The sequence below is a fragment of the Papio anubis genome, chromosome 5 (genome assembly GCF_008728515.1).
Source record: "Papio anubis isolate 15944 chromosome 5, Panubis1.0, whole genome shotgun sequence".
NCBI classification, from domain to species: Eukaryota; Metazoa; Chordata; class Mammalia; order Primates; family Cercopithecidae; genus Papio; species Papio anubis.
In genome coordinates, this window is record NC_044980.1 from 103448299 (window position 1) to 103472304 (window position 24006).

Below are 24006 nucleotides of genomic sequence, written 5' to 3' on the forward strand. Positions count from 1 at the left end.
CCTGTGGCTTTGCAGGGGACAGCCCCACCCGTCTGCTTTCATGGGCTGGCATTGAATGCAAGCTGTCAGTGGATCTACCATTCTGGGGTCTGTAGGATGGCGGCCCTCGTCTCACAACTCCACTAGGTAGTGCCCCAGTGGGGACTCTGTGCGGGGACTCCAGCCACATATTTCCCTTTCACACTGCCCTAGCAGAGGTTCTCCATAAGGGCTCTGCCCCTGAAGCAAACTGTTGTCTGGACATCCAGACATTTCCATACATCTTCTGAAATCTAGACAGAGGTTCTCAAACCTCAATTCTTGTTTTCTGCACACCTGCAAGACCAATACCACATGAAAGCTGCCAAGGCTTGGGGCTTGCACCCTCTGAAGCCACATCCTGAGTTGTACCTGGGCCCCTTTTAGCCATGGTTAGAGTTGCTGGGATGCACGGCGGTAAGCAGGGGGGCCCTGGACCCAGCTCAGGAAACCATTTTTTTCCCTCCTAGGCCTCCAGGACTGTGATGGGAGGGGCTGCTGGGAATGTCTCTGACATATCCTGGATACATTTTCCCCTTTGTCTTGGTCATTGGCATTTGGCTCCTTGCTACTTATGCAAATTTCTGTGGCAGGCTTGAATTCCTTCCCAAAAAATGGGATGCAGGCTGCAAATTTTTCAAACTTTTATGCTCTGCTTCCTCTTGCACATTTTGTCACTTAGAATTTTCTTCTGCCAGATACCCTAAATTATCTCTCTCAAGTTCAAAGTTCCTAGATCTCTAGAGCAGGAGCAAAATGCTGCCAGTCTCCTTGCATAGCAAGAGTGACCTTTACTCCAGTTCCCAACAAGTTCCTCATCTTCATCTGAGACCACCTCAGTCTGGACTTCATTGTCCACATCACTATTAGCATTTTGGTGAAAGCCATTCAACACATCTCTAGAAGTTCCAAACTTTTCCACATTTTTCTATCTTCTTCTAAGCTCTTCAAACTGTTCCAACTTTTTCCTGTTACTCAGTTCCAAAGTTGTGTCCACATTTTCAGGTATCTTTACAACAGCACTCCACTCTATCAATACCAATTTACTGCATCAGTCCATTTTCATACTGCTATGAAGAAATACCCAAGACTGGGTAATTTATAAAGAAAAAGAGGTTTAATGGACTCACATTTCCACATGCCTAGAGAGGCCACAAAATCATGGTGGAAAGTGAAGGAGAAGCAAAGGCATGTTTTACATGGCAACAGGCAAGAGAGAGTGTGCAGGGAAATTGTCTTTATAAAACCATCAGATCTCATGAGACTTATCCTATTATGAGAAAAACATGGGAAAAAACCCACTCCCATGATTTGATTAACTCCCAGCAGGTACCTTCCATGACACATGGGGATTACAGGAGCTACAATTCAAGATGAGATTTGGGTGGGGACATAGATAAACCATATCATTTATCAAAGCATGTTTAATTTCCAAAGAATTGCAGAGGTTACTCTTTAATTTTGTTATTTTTAATAATAAAATTATTGATTTTTATTTTTATCTTAAAATAATTTTGCCATTAATTTCATCAATATTAAATGTAATTATTAAACATAGTTATAGCATGTATTTTAATATTTAAAGGGAACCCATTTGGATTGTTCATTTAACATATTTATTGAGCACTTATTGTGTGTATTGGGATACAACATTGAAAAAAACAGATGTTTCTGTGTGTTTTTACTTTAATATGGTAGTTGTTTAATGTGTTATTACCCAAAATATAAAAATAGAAGTTCTTACATCCTCTGACTAACTACAGGATGCCCTTTAAGCTTCTAAATTATAATTTAGAAGGCTAGCTGATACAGGTTGATTTATATATAGTATAATATCTAAATATAAATATAGTAGTCAAGCAGGCTGAGAGGAGAGGGAAGAGTCTTGGAGCTAGTGGGTAACCCAGCAAAGAAACTTTTACCTTTACCTATTCATTTTCTATGTGTGTTGAAATCTCTGAAGTTAGGGCCACCTTTACCCTTTCTCTAGTCTAGTGTCATAATATGGCTATGTTCAGCCTTCTTCCTGGTATTTCTGGTCACTGAACTAGACAAGGGAGGAAATGCTCAAATGAGAGAATAGGTCTTTGGATTCCTAACATCATAAAAAGCTACATCATAAAACCGCCCCTTACCCCTACTATTTGAATCTTACCCACAGCCTGCCTCTTTTGGCAGCCCTTGCTATGAGGTAGTAAAAGCACCCCTACACAGTTCTTTCACAGCTCATCCTAACATAGCCCTCAAATTAGAGGATTGTGTTATGTTCCTTAAAACTTCCATTACTTTCTAAACGTCTTCATCAAGAAAAGAGAAAAAGAATCATGGCTTAACATGTTACTTCAATCTAGTGTACCTAACATTCTATCAGAATTTCCCACCAAGTTAGAGTTCTATGGTGGAATCACCCCTTACTGAGGTGTACTTTTCCCTAGATGTGTTAAATGAATTTAATTCTGTTTCTATTACAGACTTTTGGAGGCCTTTACACTATCATCTAGAGCTCAACTCTCCTATCTTTAATCAAAAATAGATCAGTGTTAAGTTTTAAAAATATTATTTTCAGCTGTAAGTCGCTAATACTCACTGAATGTAGACATTCCTTTTACCATGGAGAGAAATGACAACCATGCTTCCTAATGATAGATGTACATATTTATTGCCTAGCGCTTTACCTTACCTGAGCGATATTGATTGCATTTTGGATTCGTATATCTTTCTCATAATCCTTTGTTTTCTGCAATGTTTGCCATATTATATTTCTAAGTCCATCCTGTTCTTCATCTCCTTGAAGTTCCCATGAAATTTTCACCAGGTTATACACTAAGCCATAGTAACCAGTCCAGACTACTTGATCACCTGTTTAAAAAGAAAAAGTCTTTGGGAATTACCATTTTATTTGCCTTGCTAAAGTAAGATTGTGTGAAAAAGAAGAAACCAATTTTACCATAATTTATAATAAGATTCTAAAGTCTGAAATTCTAAGCTGCGGAAATTTCTGACCCTTCACTGCTTTCTCTCCTTTACATTTAAAAAAGACCACAGATCATTTTAAAACTTATAACCACATGAAAAGCAACACTGCACCTAACTGGTACACTTCAGAAATTTAAAAGTTAAATTGGTAAACTGTGAATACATATACAAAACAAATTCTTAGAATTCAAGTAAAGAGGAATCTGTTCAAAGGAATGTGAACACAGACCACCATGGTGAATTTTTATAATAAAGTAGAAAAACCAGAAAAATACTTCCTGTTATTAAAAAAGTCAAACATTATGAAACATGGTATTTGAACCAAGAAGAAAATGTTTAAATCATGTGAAAAGCATACAAAAACTACTGTTATAAGCTGAAAAAATCATTTTAATAATAGTGAAATATCAATTGGAATATAGGAAAAAGTAATGAAAACAGAGATTTAAAAACTCTAAGACACTCCTAGAACTTACACAGCAATTAGCAATTTATATACTTTATCAAGTTCCACTTTCAAAATATGTATTTTCCTTAGAGAAAGGAGAAAGACATTTCTATTTACTCTTTATGGTAATTATTTCTTACCTAGATATTGTATATTTCTATGCAGTAATAGGAAAAAGGAATTCCAATTTAGGTAGATGTGGGAGAAATAAATTTGGGGAATAAAATAATACAGTTATCAAAGAGGAGATAAACTTAGTCAAAAAGCAACATGAAAATGATGAGTATGAAAGCAGATAAGAACAAGAAGAGGAAATGGTTCAGAAAGGGAACTGAAAGAGTTTTAAAGCCCTTTAAATTCCGTATTGCACTTTTCTCCAAAACCCTGGTGACAGTCCATTGATGATTGTTGCCCTTTTTGAATAAAGATAGAAGCACAACCTGAAAAGTCACAATCCTCAACTTTTCCAAATGAATCTAGTTTTCATAATGCAGGTTAATAATCATCATCATTATGGTTATAGCTAGTACACATGGGGGTACCAACTATGTCGTCCAACTTTAGTTCTCACTACAATCCTGCTATGTAGATGTTATTATATATACTTAGAATAATAAAAGGGCACATATAAACTTGAACCTGCTTAGAAAGCTCCCTGGCATCAGACAGCTGTTGACTGAATGATAGAGCAGGTAAAGGCTGATCTAATCCTGTCCCATGCAGCACAGTCTCTCCAATTTACACAAACACTTTTCTTTCCAGTCATGACCTTCCATTCGATTCATAGGAAAGAAAGAGTTTGAAAGAAAGAGTTTGAAAGAAAGAGGAGGCAGAAGAGAAAGTATGTACATGTTTTACAAGTAGGAGGAGGAAGGCATATATCCAGTTTCCAATCTTAAGGTATCATCTACCTTTTCTATTGTTGGAACTTTAGGAGAGAAAGTATAAGCTGGAAGTAGGAAGCTACAGTTAAGCAGCCAATTATTTTTGAAACGTCACTTTCTCCTTATAGGAACTTTACTAATTAAAATTGAGATATCACAATATTTGAAATAACATATAATATAAAAAATGTTTTTTGAATGAATGTCATTAATATTTTTGCACTGAACGTTTGGAATATAATAAAAAAGCCCAAATTTAAGGTTTGGGTTTTTTTTCTTAAACCATTGTCTTTGTGAATTGTCTTGGCTAAGGTGAGAAAAAGATAATCTGTGTCTTCAAGTAATTGGCATGTCTGGGAGACTAGAATAATTTGTAAGAGAAATTAGAGGGTAACTGTTAAATGAAAAGATGATGGCCATTGATATAACAATCACAAAAGCAAGAGATCAATGAGGGCTAGAAGAGTAAGGAAAGGACTGGAGAAAGTATGAGTTTACAAGACTTGTCCAATAGGTAAATTTGGGAAAAGTGCAGAGGAAGATATTGGTGGAATATTTCAAATGGAAGGATATCTGAAAAAGGTTAGCTCTGAGAATAAACACTGTAATAGCTTCCTAGTTCTTTCATCTTCCTGTCTTATATTTACTGCTTCACCATTATTAATCCATGTTGTGCAAACTGACCTTTCTAAATCTCATTATGTTACTTCTCTACTCACAACTCAGCAAAGGATTGCCATTTGTCCCTATGTAAATTCCAAATTGCATGGCCAGGTAATTACTGTCTTTCTAATATGACATCATTTTGAACACATCTATCACCACTCCTTTATTCCCACCCCTCTTGCTAATACACTATAAACAGACAAAACTACTTGAAGTTCTAGAATACACATTTCATTTAATCTTCTAGCCCTTGTATAAACTTTTCACTTAGCCAGAAGTTTTCCTGTCCAAAAATAACTCCACACTACACCTGGCTTCTATATATTCTCCTGCATTCTTTCTCCTAGGAATCCTTCTCTGAATCCCCATGGCTAGCTAGGTGCCCCTGTGCCTAATGTATTGTATCATATTGTAATTGCATATCTCACCTATGGATTCTAAACTACTGGAGAAGACAGAATGTCTTTTATTTGCTCAGATATTCTTAGCATTTAGTAAAGTGCCTACAACATAGCAGATCTAATTTACAAAAATCTGTTTATTGATTTAGGGAAGTAGGTAGAGAGAACAACTATGTCCCTTTGCCTGGGGCAGAAGGGTTTCTTGGATCACAAGCTTTCAAGGACAAAACTGGGAAAGTCCACAGCAAATCAAGATATTTAGATCAGGAATATGGCCCCCAGCAGTGAGGTAGTTATACAGAGAGAAAAGGGAAGAGATGATAGTAGAGATCTCAAATGAAGCTGAAGCGGAGAGTTTATGCTAAAAATAAGTAAGAGGCCAGCCACGGTGGCTCACATTTGTAATCCTAGCACTTTCAGAGGCTGAGGCAGGAGGATTGCTTGAGGCAGGCCAGCAGATCAAGACTAGCCTGGGCAAACTATTGAGACCCTATCTCTATATCTCTATAGTTTCTTTTGTTTTTGTTTTTGTTTTAAATTAGCTGGGCATGGTGGTGCAAATCTGTAGTACCAGGTACTCAGGAGGCTGTGTTGGGAAGATCACTTCAGCCACAGAGTTTGAGGCTACAGTGATCTATGGTTAAAAAAAAAAAAAAATAGATAAGGTACCAAAGTTATCTAAAGATAAATGGGATCAGCTTAAATGGTAGATGTTTGAGGAAGGGAGTAATGTTATGTCTGCTCAATGCAATGTCATGTATATTCAAGCAATAAACTGGGAAACCAATATAGTTTTATGAGGTAATCTAGGTCTTTACTGCAATGGGCAGCAGGAGATTGGCAAGGAAGGGACACAAACTTAAGACACTGTAGAGAAGATCTAATTGGACTTCTTAGCTACGGGGAAAGAGGCAGAAATAAAGGGGGAAGGAGAAGTACATTTTTAAGCTCAGGAGACTGAAACAATAATAAAACCACTTGAAGAAATGAGAAGAGTGTGTAGAAGAATCACTTTTAAGAAAAAGAAGATAAATATTTGGAAAATGTGGCATGGGAAGGGGGAATCTAATGTTCAATGTCCTGTAGTTTCTTGTAAAAATATGGCTAGAATGCAAGTAAAATAGCAAGAGTGAGATTGTTGATTTGTGGGTCATTAGCTTGAAGTCAATACAAGTAAGGAAACACATTAATTTTTAAGTCAATAATTCTGGATTGTGAGCCTCAGAGAAAAAATAAGTTTTTGAACAATATTACAAATAAAACTTACAGTGAATTTTAACTAATTTCTACATTTACTTACAGACTCTCAACATTAACACAAATGATTGACAAAAATACATACAAACCACCTTCCTCTATATATTTTAAATTATCACTTTTTGAAGGTCAATATTTTATAAAACTACAATAGTTGAATTATCAAAAAGAATATAGTTTGGTTTTAGAATCCACAAGATCAACGAGAAACCACAAGATATATTCTGATAGTTATGTTTTAGAAAGTCATAATTCCTTTTAAATTCCATTCATATTTTTAAAAGTGAGCTGTTCACCTGTTGATTTAAACTCAACTGAAGTGATGCTGATGAATAATATTCGCAGAGAGAATTTATTACATCCAATTGACTGACAGTTAATGATGAAAACAACCTTATAAAGACAGATGGTATGTGTTACAACTGTCATAAAAAGTAGACCACATTCTAATTTGCACATCTAGACATTTGCTGAGAAGCATGCCTGCTATGAAATGTTTCAACAAGGGACCAAGCTGTAGCATAAGGCACTCTTCTATTCTGCTTTGAGTGACCCTGTGGCAGCTATCAAAGATGTCACTTTAAATATACTGAGAGAAAATATGTCTGTGTCTGCAGCTACGCAGACAGTATCCTAGGATATAAAAAAGCCAAAGCAAAACGAGTTCTTAATAAATTCAAAAATTTTATTAAGAAACCACCACTGCACTTGAAAACCAATATTATGCACTTTTCTTTGTAGTAGTAATACCTTATTCCAGTGTTTGAACCCTTTGGTAACCTTTAATTGCCACTGAAGATACTTAGATTTCATATATTTAGTGAAAGCGAAATACGAATATTTATACTTACATGAATGAATGTAAATGAGTATAGCCTTTGCAATTCTGTCAAATATAATACGATACTACAAGATCAAATGTGCCACTTAAAGGTAATTCAAATGTAGAATGTGGTTCAAAACACTGATTATGCAATGCCATGTAGAGTTGAAGGAACTAGATCAACGTCAAGAAACTAACAGTTGGACAAGAACCAGTAAGCCAGCCATGCATTTAACTAATATTTACTGAGTGAATGAATGCTAGATGTCAGTCACTGTTCTCTGTACTAAAGAAAAAGACAAACTGCTTCTCTGGGTATACTTAATTCCAATGGACAGAGACAGATATAAAGAAAGTATCAGTTTATTATGAATGTTATGAGAATAGAAGATGGTGATAGGACCAACAATGACTAGAAGAAGAAAACTACTGTAGACAGAATGAGAGCAAAACTTCTATGAGGAGGTGATGGTCAAGCTGAGATCTAGCTGATGAAAAAGAGTTAATCATTGAAGGAACAAGGGAAAAGCATTTCCAAGAGTGGAGGATGAAAAATACAAAGGCTTTGAAATTAGAATAGCTTGATAGTTTAGAGAAACAGGAGAAAAGACAGAATGAATGTATTACAGGACAACTGAGGGTCATGGGACAAGACTATATCAGGTAGGTATGACCTTTACTTAGGTACACTCTGAATGATCACAGCCAATTTGTGGGCCCTGGAAAAGAGTTTAGATTTTATTCTCAGGATAATGAAGAACTATCATGGCATTTTTTTTTTTTTTTTACTAATTCAAAATCATAAGATGCTTATTAAATATTAGTCAACAACTCACTCTTCTCTCAACAGAATACTAGTAAAAGGTACATTTTCCTCTTCTACAATTTTATCACCTATAAGCTTCATGTTCTACATTGGCTCTCTAGACTTGTTCATCCTATATGTCTGCTACTTTGTATTACAGCTTTTTAAATGAGAAAAGGAACTGTCACATTTTACCTTTTCGCTTCTTGGTAGAAAATGGACTATATGGAATATAAGAGGGAAGTAGGAAGACATTTAACTTTTTGAAGTAATCTAGAAGCAAAGTGTTGATAGTTTGGACTTGGGAAAGGTGCACTAAAGAATTAACCATGCTCAAAGAGAGGGGTGGCTTTTGTCCTTGGCTCTGGGTGGTAATCTCATAGACCTTGGAATGTCCTGACTAATAAAAATTACATATTTACCTGGGGTTTTTGGGTATGTTAAATAGTCTATGCTATAAAATTTGATTCATGGGGGGTGTGACTTGGGCCATGTTGTATCAGCTTGAACATTGGTGGGGCTGGATACTAGAGACAGCCATGCTGCAGGCAGTTAACTAAGTGTGTATGACCAAGCCCAAATAAAAATTGTAAATTGCAAAGCTTAGGTGAACTTCTATAGTTGACCATACTCTACGTATATTGTCACACATCATTGCTAGAAGTAAATGTTCTTCACGTAACTTCTCTGGGAGAGGATAATGGGAAGCTCTGTGCTTGAGTCTCTCTTGGACTCTGCTCTGTGCACCTTTTCCTTTGGCTGATTTTAATGTATATCCTTTCATAATAATAAACCATAACCATGAGTAAAATGTCCTTGCTGAAGTCTGTGAGTCCTTCTAGCAAATTGTCAAACATGAGGGATGTCTTAGAGATCTCCAGACTTGCAGTTGGTGTTAGAAGGGAGGGTGGTTCTGGAGACCCCAAACTTGCAGTTAGTGTCAAAAGAGAGGGTAGTCATGAGGACTCTTGAACTTCAGAGGAGATAACAATAGTGATGGGGGGGAAAAATTAGGAATATACTTTTGGATAGTAGGATACAAAGAATTCTAGGACACTACTTTCAGAATATTGTTATATTATAGTAATACTAATAATGACAATGACAATATATGTATCACCATATATGTATATAATATATAGTAGTGAAATTATTTTGCATATATCATAATATTTGATCATTACATATATTAAACAAATATTCAACAGAATAAACTGAAGAGAACAGAGGTATTATATGCCCATATTTTGTTGTAGGTAATATGGAAAACCAAACTTTAAAAGTCAGCTGATTCTTTTATTAGAATGTGGTAGTTGATTGAAGCACAATAGCAAATAGGATGCCAAAAGGTAGATGAATAATGAAGACACTGAGTAGAACTTGCTTAACTTGAAATTTCATGATCTTTTCTAATTGTCAATTATGAAAATGTATTAATTAAAAATAATTACTGTGGCCAAGATGGCTGACTAGAAGCAGCTAAGGTGTGTGGCTCTTGTGGAGAGAAATGGAAGGGGCGAGTAAATACAGCACCTTCAAGTGAAACATTCAAGTACTATAGTTGAGACTAATCAAGGAAACAACTCAATCCATGGAGAATGGAGAAAAGCAAGGCAGAATGATGTCCAACCCCGGAGCAACATGGAGTCAAGCAAACCTCCCCCACTCAGAGAAGCAGTGAGTGAAATGTGCGACCCTGGAAAACCATGCTTCTCCCACAGATCTTTGCAACCCTCAGGTCAGGAGATACATCATGAATCCACTCCACCAGGGCCTGCAGTCTGACACAGGGTTATGTAGAGTTTCAGCAGAGCAGCTGCTCAGGCATACAAGGGGAGCCGGGAGCTTAGATACTCTTGCTTTCTGGGCTTCCTGGCAAAAGTAGCCGCAACTCCAGCAAAGCAGGAGGTTAGGTCCCTGTACATACTCCTAGGAAAGAGGCTGAATCCAGGGTGCCGAGCAGTGATGGTCTGCAGACTTCACTTCCACAGCACCTTGCAGGCCATCTAAATAGGAAGAGAGGAAGTCAAACTATCTCTGTTTGCAGATGGCATGATCCTACTTTTAGAAAACCTCATCGTCTCAGTCCAAAAGCTTCTTAAGCTGATTAACAACTTCAGCAAAGTCTCAGCATACAAAATCAATGTGCAAAAATTGTTAGCATTCCTATACACCAAAAACGGTCAAGCCTAAGGCTAAATTTGGAATAAACTCCCATTCACAAGTATCACAAAAAGAATGAAATACCAAGGAATACAGCTAACTATGGCAGTGAAAGATCTCTACAAGGAGATCTACAAACCACTACTCAAAGAAATCAAGATAATACAAATAAATGGAAAAACATTCCATGCTTATGGATAAGAAGAATCAATATCGTTAAAATGGCCATACTGCCTAAAGCAATTTATAGATTCAGTGCTATTCCTATTAAACTATCACTGACATTCTTCACAGAACCACAAAATACTGAAAATCCATATGGAACAACAACAAAAAAAGTCTGACTAGCCAAGGCAATTCTAAGCAAAAAGAACAAAGCTGGAGGCATTATGCTACCCAACTTCAAACTACACTACAGGGCTACATTAGCCAAAACAGCATGATACTGATACAAAAACAGATACATAGACCAACGGAACAGAATAGAGAACACAGAAATAAGACCACACACCTACAGTTATCTTATCTTCAGTAAACCTAACAAAAACAAGCACTGGGGAAAGGATTTCCTATTAAATAAATGGTGCTGAGATAACTTGCTAGCCATATGCAGGAGAATGAAACTGGACCCCTTCCTTACACTATATACAAAATTCACTCAATATCAATTTTAAACTTAACTGTAAGACCCAAAACTATGAAAATCCTGGGGACAACCTGGGCAATAACATCCAGGACACACACAAGCAAATAAGTCATGACAAAGATGCCAAAAGCACTGCACCAAAGCAAAAATTGACAAACGGAATATAACTAAACTAAAGGGCTACTGCACAGCAAAAGAAACTATGAACAGAGTAAACAACCTAGGGAATGGGAGAAAATTTTTGCACATTACGTACCTGACAAATGTCTAACATGCAGCATCTATAAGAAAATTAAACAAAATTTACAAGAAAAAAACAAAAAAAAAAAGGGGGCAAAAGATATGAACAGACACTTCTCAAAAGAAGACATACATGTGGCTAACAATCATATTTTTAAAAAGTTCAACATTACTGATCATTACAGAAATGCAAATCAAAACCACAATGAGATACCATCTCACACCAGTCAGAATGGCAATTGTTAAAAGTCAAAAAATAACAGGTGCTGGTGAAGTTGTGGAGGAAAAGAGATGCTTATACACTGTTGGTGGGAGAGTAAATTAGTTCAGCTATTGTGGAAGACAGTGTGAATTCCTCAAAGACCTAAGGACAGAAATACCATTCTACCCAGCAATCTCATTTCTGGGCATATACCCAAAGGACTATAAATCATTTCATTATGAAGACACATGCGTGTGTATATTCACCGCAGCACTATTCACAATAGCAAAGACATAGAATCAAACTAAATGCTTATGAATAGTAGACTGGATAAAGAAAATGTGGTACACACATGCCATGGAATACTACACAGCCATAAAAAATAATGAGATCACGTCTTTTGCAGGGACATGGGTGGAGCTTAACTTAAGGCCATTATCCTTAGAAACTAATACAAGAACAGAAAACCAAATACTGCATGTTCTTACTTATAAGTGGAAGCTAAATGATAACACATGGAGACACAGAGAGGAACAACATACACTGGGGCCTTTTTGGAGGGTGCAGGGTGGAGGGTGGAGGGTGGGAGGAGGGAGAGGATCAGGAAGCATAACTAATGGGTACTAGGTTTAGTGATAGTGACCTGGGTGATAAAATAATCTGTACAACAAATCCCCATGACACAAGTTTACCTACGTAACAAACCTGCACTTGTATCTCCGAACTTAAAATAGAAGTTAACAAATTAAAATTAAAAATTAAAAAAAAGAAATTACAAAAACATATAAAAATAATTAACTTCTGGAATTCTAACCGGAAACCAAGGATAAAAGTAGTTATCTTTTCAATATTAATTGTGATTCTAATAAATAAACTAGAGGAATATCAGACTTCTGACTTTTGGATTTATTTTAAATTTCACTAAGTTAAATTTATACTACCAAGAGATATAGAATAATAATTATAAGTAGATAATTCTCACAGATTTCTGTACTCCAGGGGCAACAAAGAAATAAAGAAGAAAATAATAAAAATGTTCTTGGAAATTGTAAAAAATAATATTTTACCTTTGTAAATACATTATGTTATATGCAAAAACTTTTTAAAACCCATAATCTTGAAGAAACTAAGATTCCAAGAGATAAAACAAGTTGCCTTAGGTAATCTAAAACTGAGCTGTAACTCATTCAAAATTGCTAACATCCAAAATTGGTGACACCAATTCTAGTTCAGTGAAAATTTATTCACCTATTACTGCCTTTCTTGAAACCGTATTGGTGTTATTTCTCCTCCTGTTCTTACCTAAATATCTCCTACTTCATCCCATTTGAGGACTTTTATTAATTCTTCTACTCAGTAACTGATTAGAAGGGATCTCTTTAAAAAGTGAAAAAATTCTCGTGACATAGGCAAGATGGCATAATAGAAAAAACTAGACTCTCTTTTCTATCACGGAAACATCAATTCAATAGGAACAAATGGATCAATTCCCATTATGAAAAATCCAGAAACTAGTAGAAGGGCTTAGATTTAGTGTGTAAAGCTAGCCACACTAAAACCAGTAGTAAAAGCAGAAACACCCTTGTGCCATAACCCCTACCATTTGCACAGTGCTATACAATTTAGAAAACATAATTGGCTGAAAACTTCCCAAATCTAGGAAGAAAAATGTACATTCTTAAATAAAATTAACCCAAAGAAATTCACACTGAGACACATTATATTCAAGATATCAAAAGTATAGGAGATAATTCTGAAAGCAGTAAGAGAAAAACAACTTGTTAGTTACAAGGGGATGATTATAAGACTACCCAAAGATTTTTTTAGCAGAAATTTTGCCCTGCCAAAAGGAAGTGAGATGATATGTTCAAAGGAATGAAAGAAAAAAAAAAAAAAATCTGCCGGGAAGATACTATACCAGGAAAACTGCAGGTGTTGTTGTTGTTGTTGTTGTTTGTTTTGTTTTGTTTTGTTTTAAAGAGAGAAACAAATACTTTCTCAGACCAACAAAAGTAGAGGGAACACATTATGACTAGAATTGTCTTACAACAAATCCTAAAGGGAGTTCTTCAACTTGAAAAAAAAGGATGCTAAACCACAATATGATAGCATAAGAAAATATAAAACTCATTGGTAAAGGTAAATATATGGACAAATACTTAATACTATATATTAGTGTAACAATGGTAAGTAAATCAATTTAAAAATCTGTTAATGTATAATAATATAAATAGATGTTAATTGTGACATCATAAGCATAAAATGTTTATTAGAGCTTTGAGAAGTGTAGAACTTTGTATGAGATTGATGTTGTTTTAAACATAAAATAGATTGTTATATTTTAGATAAGACCCCTATTAATCTCAAAGAAAATACCTATAGAAGTTACAGAAAAGAAAAAGAGAAAGGAATCAAGACATGCCAATAACAAACACAAACACATACAAACACACACAAAAAGGCAGAGCAGGAAAAGAGAGACAAAAATAAAACAAGTAACAAAATGGCAATCATAAATCCTTGCATATCAATAATTACTTTAAATGTAGATTAATTAAACTTCCCAATCAAAAGACATAAAGTGGCTATGTGAATAAAAAAGTGGGACCCAAACGTAAGGTATCTATAAGGGGGTCACTTTATATTTAAGGATACATATAGGCTGAAAGTAAGGCATGGAAAAGACACTCCATGCAAATGATAATGAAAAGAAGCAGGATTGGCTATACTTATACAGAAAAAAAAATAGGTTTAAGTCAAAAAACTGTCACAATAGATTAAAAAATATTATGTAATATAAAATGATCAATCCACTAGAAAGATATAACAATTATAAATGTATCTGCAACCAAGATCAGAGCACCTAAATACAGTCATTTGTCACGTAACAGTGTTTCAGTCAACAACAGACTGCATGTATGACAGTTGTCCCATAAGATTATAGTAAATAGAGCTGAAAAAAATTATATTAGCTGGTGACATTTAGCTGTTGTAACATTGTAGTGCAATGTGTTACCTTTTCTATGTTTAGATGCACAGTTAGCATTGTATTGCAATTGCCTATAGTATTCAGTACATTAACATGCTGTACATGTTTGTAGCCTAGGAGCAATAGGCTATACCATGTACCCTAGGTGTTTAGTAGGCTATACCATATAGTTGTGTGTGAGTATACTCTATTATGCTTGCATAATGGTGAAATTGCCAAATGATGCATTTTTAAGAACATATCCTTATTCTTAAGCAATGCATGACTATATATGAGGCAAACATTGACAGAACTAAAGGGAGAAATACAGCAATACAATAATAGTGGGAAATCTCAATAATAAGGATGACAACCAAACAGAAAATTAATGAAGAAACAGCCGACTTGCACAATACTAAAGACTAAATAGAACTAAAAGGCATATACAGATCACATAACCCCAAACAGGAGAATTTTTTTTCAAGTACACATAAAAAATTCTCCAGAACAGATCACTTATTAGGTCATAATGAAAGTATTCACAAATTCAAGAAGATTGAAACTATGCTAAATATTTTTCAACCATGGTGGAATGAAATTACCAACTAATAGCAAATGAGAGCCAAATCAAGAATGCAATCTCATTTACAATAGCCACAAAGAAATAAAATACCTAGGAATAGATCTAACCAAGGAGGTGAAAGATCTCTGTAAGGACAACTATAAAACATTGCTGAAAGAATCAGAGATGATACAAACAAATGGAAAAACATTCTATGCTCATGGAGAGAAGAATCAATATCATAAAATGGCTATACTGCCCAAAGCAATATACAGAGTCAACACTATTCTTATCAAACTACCAGTGTTATTTTTTACAGAAATACAAAACACTATTCTAAAATTCATATGAAATTGAAAAATAGCCCAAATTGCCAAAGCAATCCTAAGCAAAGAGAACAAAGCCAAAGGTATTACATTAACCAACTTCAAGCTATACAACAAGGCTACAGTAGCCAAAACAGCATGGTACTAGTACAAAAACAGACACATACAGATCAATGGAACAGTACAGAGAACCGAGAAATGAAGCCACATACTTACAACCATCTGATCTTTGACAAAGTCAACAATAACAAGAAGCGGGGAAAGTACTCCCTATTCAATAAGTGGTGCTGGGATAACTTGCTTGCTATAGGCAGAAGATTGAAACTAGGACCCCTTCCTTAAACTATATACAAAAATTAGCTCAGACTTAATTAAAGACTTAGATGTGAGACCACAAACTATAAAAATCCTAGAAGAAAACCTATGAAATACAATTCTTGACAAGCTCTGAGAAAGAATTCATGATGAAGACACCAACAGCAATTAAAACAAAACCAAAAATTGACAAGTGGGAACCAATTAAATTAAAGAGCTTCTGCATAGTCAAAGGAACCATCAACAGAGTAAACAGACAACCTACAAAATGAGAGAAAATGTTTGCAAATTATGCATCCAACAAAGGTCTAATATCCAAAATCTATAAGGAACTTAAACAAATTAACAAGGAAAAACCAAACAACTCCATTAAAAAAAAAATGGGCAAGGACATGAATAGACACTTCTCAAAAGAAGACATATGTGCATCCGAAAAGCATATTAAAAAGTCCAATATCTCTAATCATTAGTGAAATGCAAATTAAAACCACAATGAGATACCATCTCACACCAAACAGAGTGACTATTATTTAAAAATCAAAAAATAACAGATTCCAGCGAAAGTTGCAGAGAAAAGGGAATGCTTATGCACTGTTGGTGGGAATGTAAATTAGCTCAGCCACAGTGGAAAGCAGTTTGGAGATTTCTCAAAGTTCTTAAAACAGAACTATGATTCAACTCAGCAATCTCATTACTGTGTATATACCCAGAAGAAAATAAATTATTCTACCAAAAAGACAACATGCACTTGTACATTCATTGTAGCACTATTCATAATAGCAAAGACATGGAATCAACCTAGATGTCCATCAGTGGTGAACTGGATAAACAAAATATGGTACATATACACCATGGCATACTACACAGCCATAAAAAGAACGAAATAATATCCTTTACAGCAACATGTATGCAACTGCAAACCATTATCCTAAGCAAATTAATACAGGAACAGAAAACCAAATACCACAAGTTCTCACTTATAAGGGGGAGCTAAACATTGAGTACACATGGACATAAAGATGGCAATAATAGACACTGGGACTACTAGAGGTGGAAACGAGGGGAAGGGGCAGTGCCTGAAAAACTAATTATTGGGTACCATGTTCACTAACTTGGAGCTCACTACGTGGACCAGGAACAAGCCAAGGTTGTTTACTCTGGTGATGTCTATTTAACAGAGTACTGAAAGTGCTAGCCAGAGCAATTAGGCAAGATAAACAAACAAAAGGCATCCAAATAAGAAAGGAAGAAGTAGAAGTATCTCTGTTTGCAGATAACATAATCTTATATGAAGAAAATCCTGAAGACTCCACAAAATCAAGTGTGTTAAAACCAATAAACTAAACTAGTTTAATATACCTGAATGCTACAAAATCAATATACAAAAATTATTTGTTTTTATACACTAACAACCTATACAAAAAGGAAATTAGTAAAACATTACATTTATGATAGCATCAAAAAGAATAAAATACTTAGGAATAAATTTAACCAAATAAGTTAGACTTCTGCATTAAAAGCCACAAAACATTGTTTAAAAAATTAAATGAGACACAAATGAAAAGGCATCCTTTGTTCCTAGATTGAAACACTTAATACTTTTTAAATGTTTACACTACCTAACATAACCTACAAATTCAATGCTGTCTCCATCAAAATCCCAATGGCATTTTAGACAGAAATAGAAAAAGAAACTCAAAAATGCAATGGCCTGAAAAGATTCCAACTAGCCAAAACAATCTTGAAAAAGAACAAAGTCAAAGGCATCACATTTATTGATTTCAAAGTATACTTCAAGGCTACATAAATTAAAACAGTACTAGCCTAAAGACTGATATATAGACCAATGGAACAGAATAGAGATCCCAAAATAAATCCACACATATACAGCCAGCTGATATTCTACATGAGTGCCATGAATATATAATGGGAAAAGGATAGTCTCTTCAACCAATGGTGTTGGGAAAATTGGATATCCATATATAAATAATAAAAGTAGACCCTTATACCATACACAAAAATCAACTCAAAATTGATTAGAGATGAACAGAAGACCTGAAACTAAAACTCATAGAAGAAAATATGGGGAAAATACTCTTAAAATTGGTTTTGGCAATGATTTTATGGAAATAACACCAAAAGCACAGGCAACAAAAACAGAAACAAGTTCAAGTGGAACTACATCAAACAAAAAAGCTTCTGCACAACAAAAGAAAAAATCAACAGAGTAAAATGACATCTTACAGAATGGGGGAATATTTTTGCAGATATCTACATGATGAAACATTAATCTTGAAAATAAGAAACTCTTAAAACTCAATAGTAAAATAAAACTAATAACTTGATTACAAAATGGGCAAAGGACTTAAATAGACATTTCTCCAAAGAAAACATAGAAGTAGCCAAATGGTATATGAAAATATGCTCCATATCACTAATTATCAAGGAAATACAAATCAAAAGCACAATTAAATATCACTCCACAACTGTTAGGATATCTATTATCAAAAAAAAAAAAAAAAAAAGTAGAAAAGAAAGAAAGAAAGAAAAAAAGAAAAAGACAAGTGTCGGCAGGGTTGTGAGGAAATTGGAATCCCCGCAGTACACTACTGGTAGGAATGTAAAGTGGTATAACTAATACAGAAAACAGTATACAGTTTCCTCTAAAAATTAAAAATGGAATGGCTGTATGATCTGGCAATTCCACTTCTGGATATTGATCCAAAGGAATTAAAATCAGGATCTCAAAGAGATATTGGCATTCCCATATTCATTGCAGCACTGTTTATAATAGTCAAGATACGGAAACAACCTAAATGTCTGTTGACAGATGAATGGATAAGGAAAATGTCATATACACACAAAATGAAATACATTCACACCAAGAAAAAAAAGAAAATTCTGCAATATGCAGCAACATGGATAAAGCCTGAAAACATTATGCTAAGTGAATTAAGCCAATCACAGAAAGGTAAATACTACATGATTCCACTAAATGAGGTATCTAAAATAGCTAAGTTGCCAAAGGCAAAGAATAGAATGGTAGTTACCAGGGGTTGGTAGAGGGAATAAGGGAATTGCTAATCAATGGGTATAAAATTTCAGTAATACAAAATGGATACGTTCTAGAGATCTGCTGTAAAACATTGCGTCTCTAGATGCAGGATTCATTTGTTTGATTAAATTAGTGATTTCTCTGTCTGTGAACATATTATGTTACTCTTGATGGATGGGAGGAGTGAAGAGTAAAGTGACACTATAATTTTAGCATTCATTTCTGGACCATATTAAATGACAGAAAAAACATTCTGAAGCATGCTGAAGGATCTTAATATAATTCTCACTAGTGTAACAAAGAAATTTACAAGCACTTAGCGAGTTATTTTCATTAATGAATATATCACCATAATTAAGATAAGAAGACTAAATCTATCTTATTTTTTTCTTCTCTGCTATGATATATTATTATAAAAATTAATTTTTAAAATGTCATGTTGGAATGTACTTTAGCACCATAAATACTTTGGAAACATTGCATAGTTCATGGGTCTTTTCCCTCTGTGTTCAGCTACAGGTGGATTTTAGGCCACTGGATCTGAATGGAATACTTTGTATTGTTTATGCTTCAAATATGTGAGAACTATTCCCATAAGATTCCCAGCTCCTTCTTCTTAAGTAGGTGAAGACCTTTATATGGTAAAAGGCTTTGGATTGAAGGTTCCAGCATGTTTTTTTAGCCCATCCCAACAATAGAAACAGTTACCAACCATGCAAGGGAATAAACAGAATGGGAAATAATAGTAAACTTTTAGTTTGAACATGTACAGGGCTAGATTAAAATTATTTAGTAGGAATGATAGCAAATCTTCTGGAGAAGGATAGCAATGCTTTCCCTTCATCCTGGTTATTTGGGGCTTTGTGAAAATGATCAAGTAAATTTACAGGGTGAAGTCTCACCTCTACAGTTCATAACTATTTTCCACAGGCCCCATAGATTAAGCTTTAATTGTTGAAGCAGTGTTGACAGGGTAGAAAATTGTCAGGTTTTCACAATGTTTGTTGGGACAAAGCATTTTTAGACCACAAAACATAGCTTCTATTCAAGATTTGGAAAATGGATAAAAGTGGGCAGTCTTAGAATATTTGGCCACAGGGATTCTTCCCTCACCTCATATTTAAATTTTCTAGCTTTTCTTCTCACACATTCTAAACTGAAAGTCTTCTCCTCTGCCTTCCCTGCAGTTCCAAGGGCTCTGGGTGACAACTTAGCCCAAGGCTGCAGTGAACATGAGGGAGGAAAGAGTGCCTGCAGCAGATTCTCATCAGTTTCTCATCCTGCTCCCTGTGGTCTCTGAAGTCCCTGGCTTATGGCTATTCTCCTGACATGTCCAGTTCCAGGCCCTTCTCACCCTTACCTTGAAGTACTAATGCAAACAGGAAAGGTAAATGCATACTGCTGCAACCTAGAGATTTGACAAACTCATCCCAAACTAGTCACTACATACATTTTCTCACAGAAGTCTGCAGGTTTGGAAAGAATTTGTTAGATTTTTCGAACTTCTGACTTACAGGGTCAACTTGTGGCACACAGCTTAATCACAGGGTACACGGACAGTGGAGAGAAAGAGATACCGGTCAAGTTAAGATTTAAAATTGGTCCATTTATGGCCATCTAGCAAGCTTAGAAACCACAATGAAAGCATGTCAATAGTAACAAGTGGTATTTCTTTTATTATTACTTCTATTTTATAATAGGTACATATATTTCCAAACTTTCACTTTTAACTTATTTTAATTTTTTCTCATTCTTTTCCTGCTCAGATATTTTACATTTTTGTATAAATTTTCCAATCACATATTTTATAATTTGTGATTTTTGTTTTGTTTATGAAACCCTTTCTTGTTTGATAGTCATAAAGGTACTGTGCTCTATTTTCTCCTATTTTAAAAGTTTTAATTTATGAAAAATTTTTGGAACTTATGTGTGGTTATGGTACTTAATAATCACTTTTAAAAAGTCAAATAATAATTAATTATCAAAACATTATTGGCAATTCCTTCCCCCATGAAAGTGCTACATTTATGAAATATCAGCATAGAAGGCATATTTCCGTACACACTCTTTCAAACACACACACACACACACACACACAATTACACACACAAATGTATATCGAGATTTTTTTTTTTTTTACCTCAAAAACATTCTTAATATGAATGGGACATAGATAGCAAAAGCCGAGAGCTGCTTAGCAATGGCTTACCTGAAAGATAGAGCACAGTAACACAAAATAGCACAGCAAGGAAAGACTTTCACATCCTATTGATAGACTTAAAAAATAATAAGCCATAGGTAATCAGAGGGTGAGTTTATGTTACTCCTCATAAATTTTTAAATTTAAGTTTATTACTACTATAGTTAAAGGCCCAGATGCACAAGAATCAAGTGTAATGTTATAACATTCTCAAAACAACACAGTAATTGAGCTTCTGAGTGTTATTTTATTTAAAAAACCAACCAATAAAATAAAAACTTGGAGGACATAAAAGAGCAACACAATTTCAGTGGGAAAATTGTAAGTTATAAAAAGAGAAATTAATAATAAAGCAGTATTAGACAAATGTAACTAAAATAATTCAGTATCCAAAAATGACAATTCATCCATTTTAAATAAGGACAGAAGTTATCAATTGTTTTAGCAGATCAACATAATGAGGCATTATATATGTATGTGTGTGTGTATCTCTACAGGCACATATATACATATACACCCATAGACACATACATAATAAATTCAGGTTAAAACAAAAATAACACAAAATACACCAGGTGAATATTAAAATAAAACATTTTACAGGTGTTTCACTAAGCTTATAAAATAAACTGTTAGACTTCATAAATCTCTATATACAAAACCCCTCTGACATTTGCTATGTTAGCAAACAAAATGGTAAACTCCAAATGTGTAAATATTGTGGCTGTTCAAATTGTTAGTACCATGACTATTAAAACTTGCAGACAATAAAACATATAACTAAGTTACGTTAGTTTGTTGTGCACAAACCTGACATTTTCTCTGTTAAGGGAAAGTCATTACTATATTTAGTTGCCAACCCACCAGTCATACCTTACTCTTTCCTTGAGAATAGAAGCCACTTTTGTACCCAGATCCTAGGAAATAATTCTTATGGGTCATCTTTTATTATGATGATGGTTTCATGGGTACATATATACACATATATGTCAAACTGGTCAGGTTGTACAGTTTATGTACATTGTATTGTCTGTCAATTATACCTCAATAAAATTATTTTAGAAATCTAAAAAATAGATACATTTGGTTAACTTCTGTATACATATATATGATCAGTGATATTATACTTTTAGATGTGTCAGCACACAGAACAGTGAATGATTAAGATTGCCTCAATTCTATTGCTAACATATATATATATATATATTTTAAAGAGTAAAATATTTTTCATGTATAAAAATCACAACATTATTACTGAATACTTTCTTGAATAACCTTCACCAAGGTAAGAGGTATATTAAAGATCTAACAGAGTATCATTAAAAGTTTCAATTGGTTCTAAGATTTCAATTAACTTTCATTTACTTTTTAAAAAGGAATTATTGCTCTGTGCTAATGTTTTTTTCTCAGTTAAAATGAATCAAAATGAAGCATACAAAGTTATTTCAAAACTGTGACACATATTTCATTCACCACTATCACTGGTGAACCAGATTAGAAAATCATTCTCAACAAACAAATGAAAGGAAGAATGCTATATTTTACTTTTGCCATTCTGAGACAACACTGAATGGAAAAGTACTTGGGTCCAATGCACATGTCTTCACATCATATTATATTATTGGAATAAATTATTGTAAATCCAGGCAAAGATGCCAACACAACAAACTCCCAGCAAACTTAAGAAGTTAATTATAAGCCATATGGAAAATATGTTTTTCATGTACTACAAAAAATTACCACAAGAACTTGGCAGTAAGCAAAGAGATGAGAGATGACAGCAGGGTGGAGAGGTGGTGAGGGAAACCAATGCAATTATCTTCACATACTGGAAGGGCTAGAACGTGAGAAAAGGAATTGATTTATTTTGGTTAACTCGAGGGCACAAAATTTAAGCCAAGGTTTGGAAAACATGGAAAGAAAAATTTCATTGTAGTATAAGGACAGATGTTTCAGAGTTCAAAAGTGGAATGACCTGCTTTGGGATATTGGGAGTCCTACCTCTCTGTTGACTTATAGGCAGACTTTGTTCACTGTTTGCAAACATCGGGAAGAGATTTGTGCATTAGATGAGTGCTGCATGATTGAGAAGACTTACTACTCTGAGATATTTTGGGGTCTATCATTCATTATCTATTCCTAAATATTTCACCCTCTTCTACAAGACACACTAACTCAGTGTCTGTTGGTTTCCCACAGAAGACATCATTTCCAAGTTTTGTTATCACAACACAGACTCCAGATAATTCAGGCTTTTAAAAAAATCTATCATTTTTTCGCTGTGAAACCAAAGTAGGAACACAGGAAGACAGCATTTCAAATTTGAAAGAACACAAAGCTGTGCTTCCCTGTTAGTAAAGATATATATAAGTCATCAGAAATAAATATTAACAGTCTGGATGCATACAGGTCTGTAACAGGAATTAAATATTTTCCTCTGTAATGAGAACATTTTACTATCATGTTTAACAGCTAAACGTTTAGGCTAGGTTTTCTCAACCTATAACGTGGAAAGCGTTTTAATGACACAGACCCCTGGACCACTCTGATGCAAAGTTCTAGAAAAGGCCCAGGAACTTACATTAAAAATATGGACCATACATGATATAGGGTCTGTGGCAAATAGTGCTAGAAGACAATGACTGAGAGAATTTCTCAATGTCACCCTTTGCACATTCTTCAACATGCAGGTGGACGTTTGTTAAAATTTCATTGAATGGACCATCCAGTCTAGTTAGTTCAGTATAGTGAGGCAGTTATTAATATACACTCCAAAATGAGAATGCCTTCATTAAGTCTCAAATGTACCATTTATTAATTATACTTCTTTGGACAAATAAACTTTTATTGCCTCAGTTTTCTCACTCGAAAATGGGGATAATATGAGTATCTATGTTATAATCTTGTTGTAATTATTAATGAGTTAAATGATGCATGCCAAGTGCTTAGAAAAAGCCTGAAACATTCAAAGAGTTCAATAAATACATAAAATAAAGTTAATTATTAATATCCTTTATGACCCATAAGGGCAAAATGTTTTTCAAAATCAAA

General features: G+C 34.5%; 1 protein-coding gene across 6 annotated transcripts in view; it reads right to left on the minus strand.

Moving 5' to 3' along the window:
* TMEM232 (transmembrane protein 232) overlaps positions 1-24006 on the minus strand; it is a 311652-nt gene that overhangs the window by 157372 nt on the left and 130274 nt on the right. For all 6 annotated transcript variants that reach the window (XM_017959759.3, XM_009208867.4, XM_017959755.3 and 3 more), the window contains one exon: positions 2699-2877. In XM_017959759.3, the coding sequence (XP_017815248.3) occupies positions 2699-2877 (179 nt within the window). The remainder of the gene's footprint in view (positions 1-2698; positions 2878-24006) is intronic.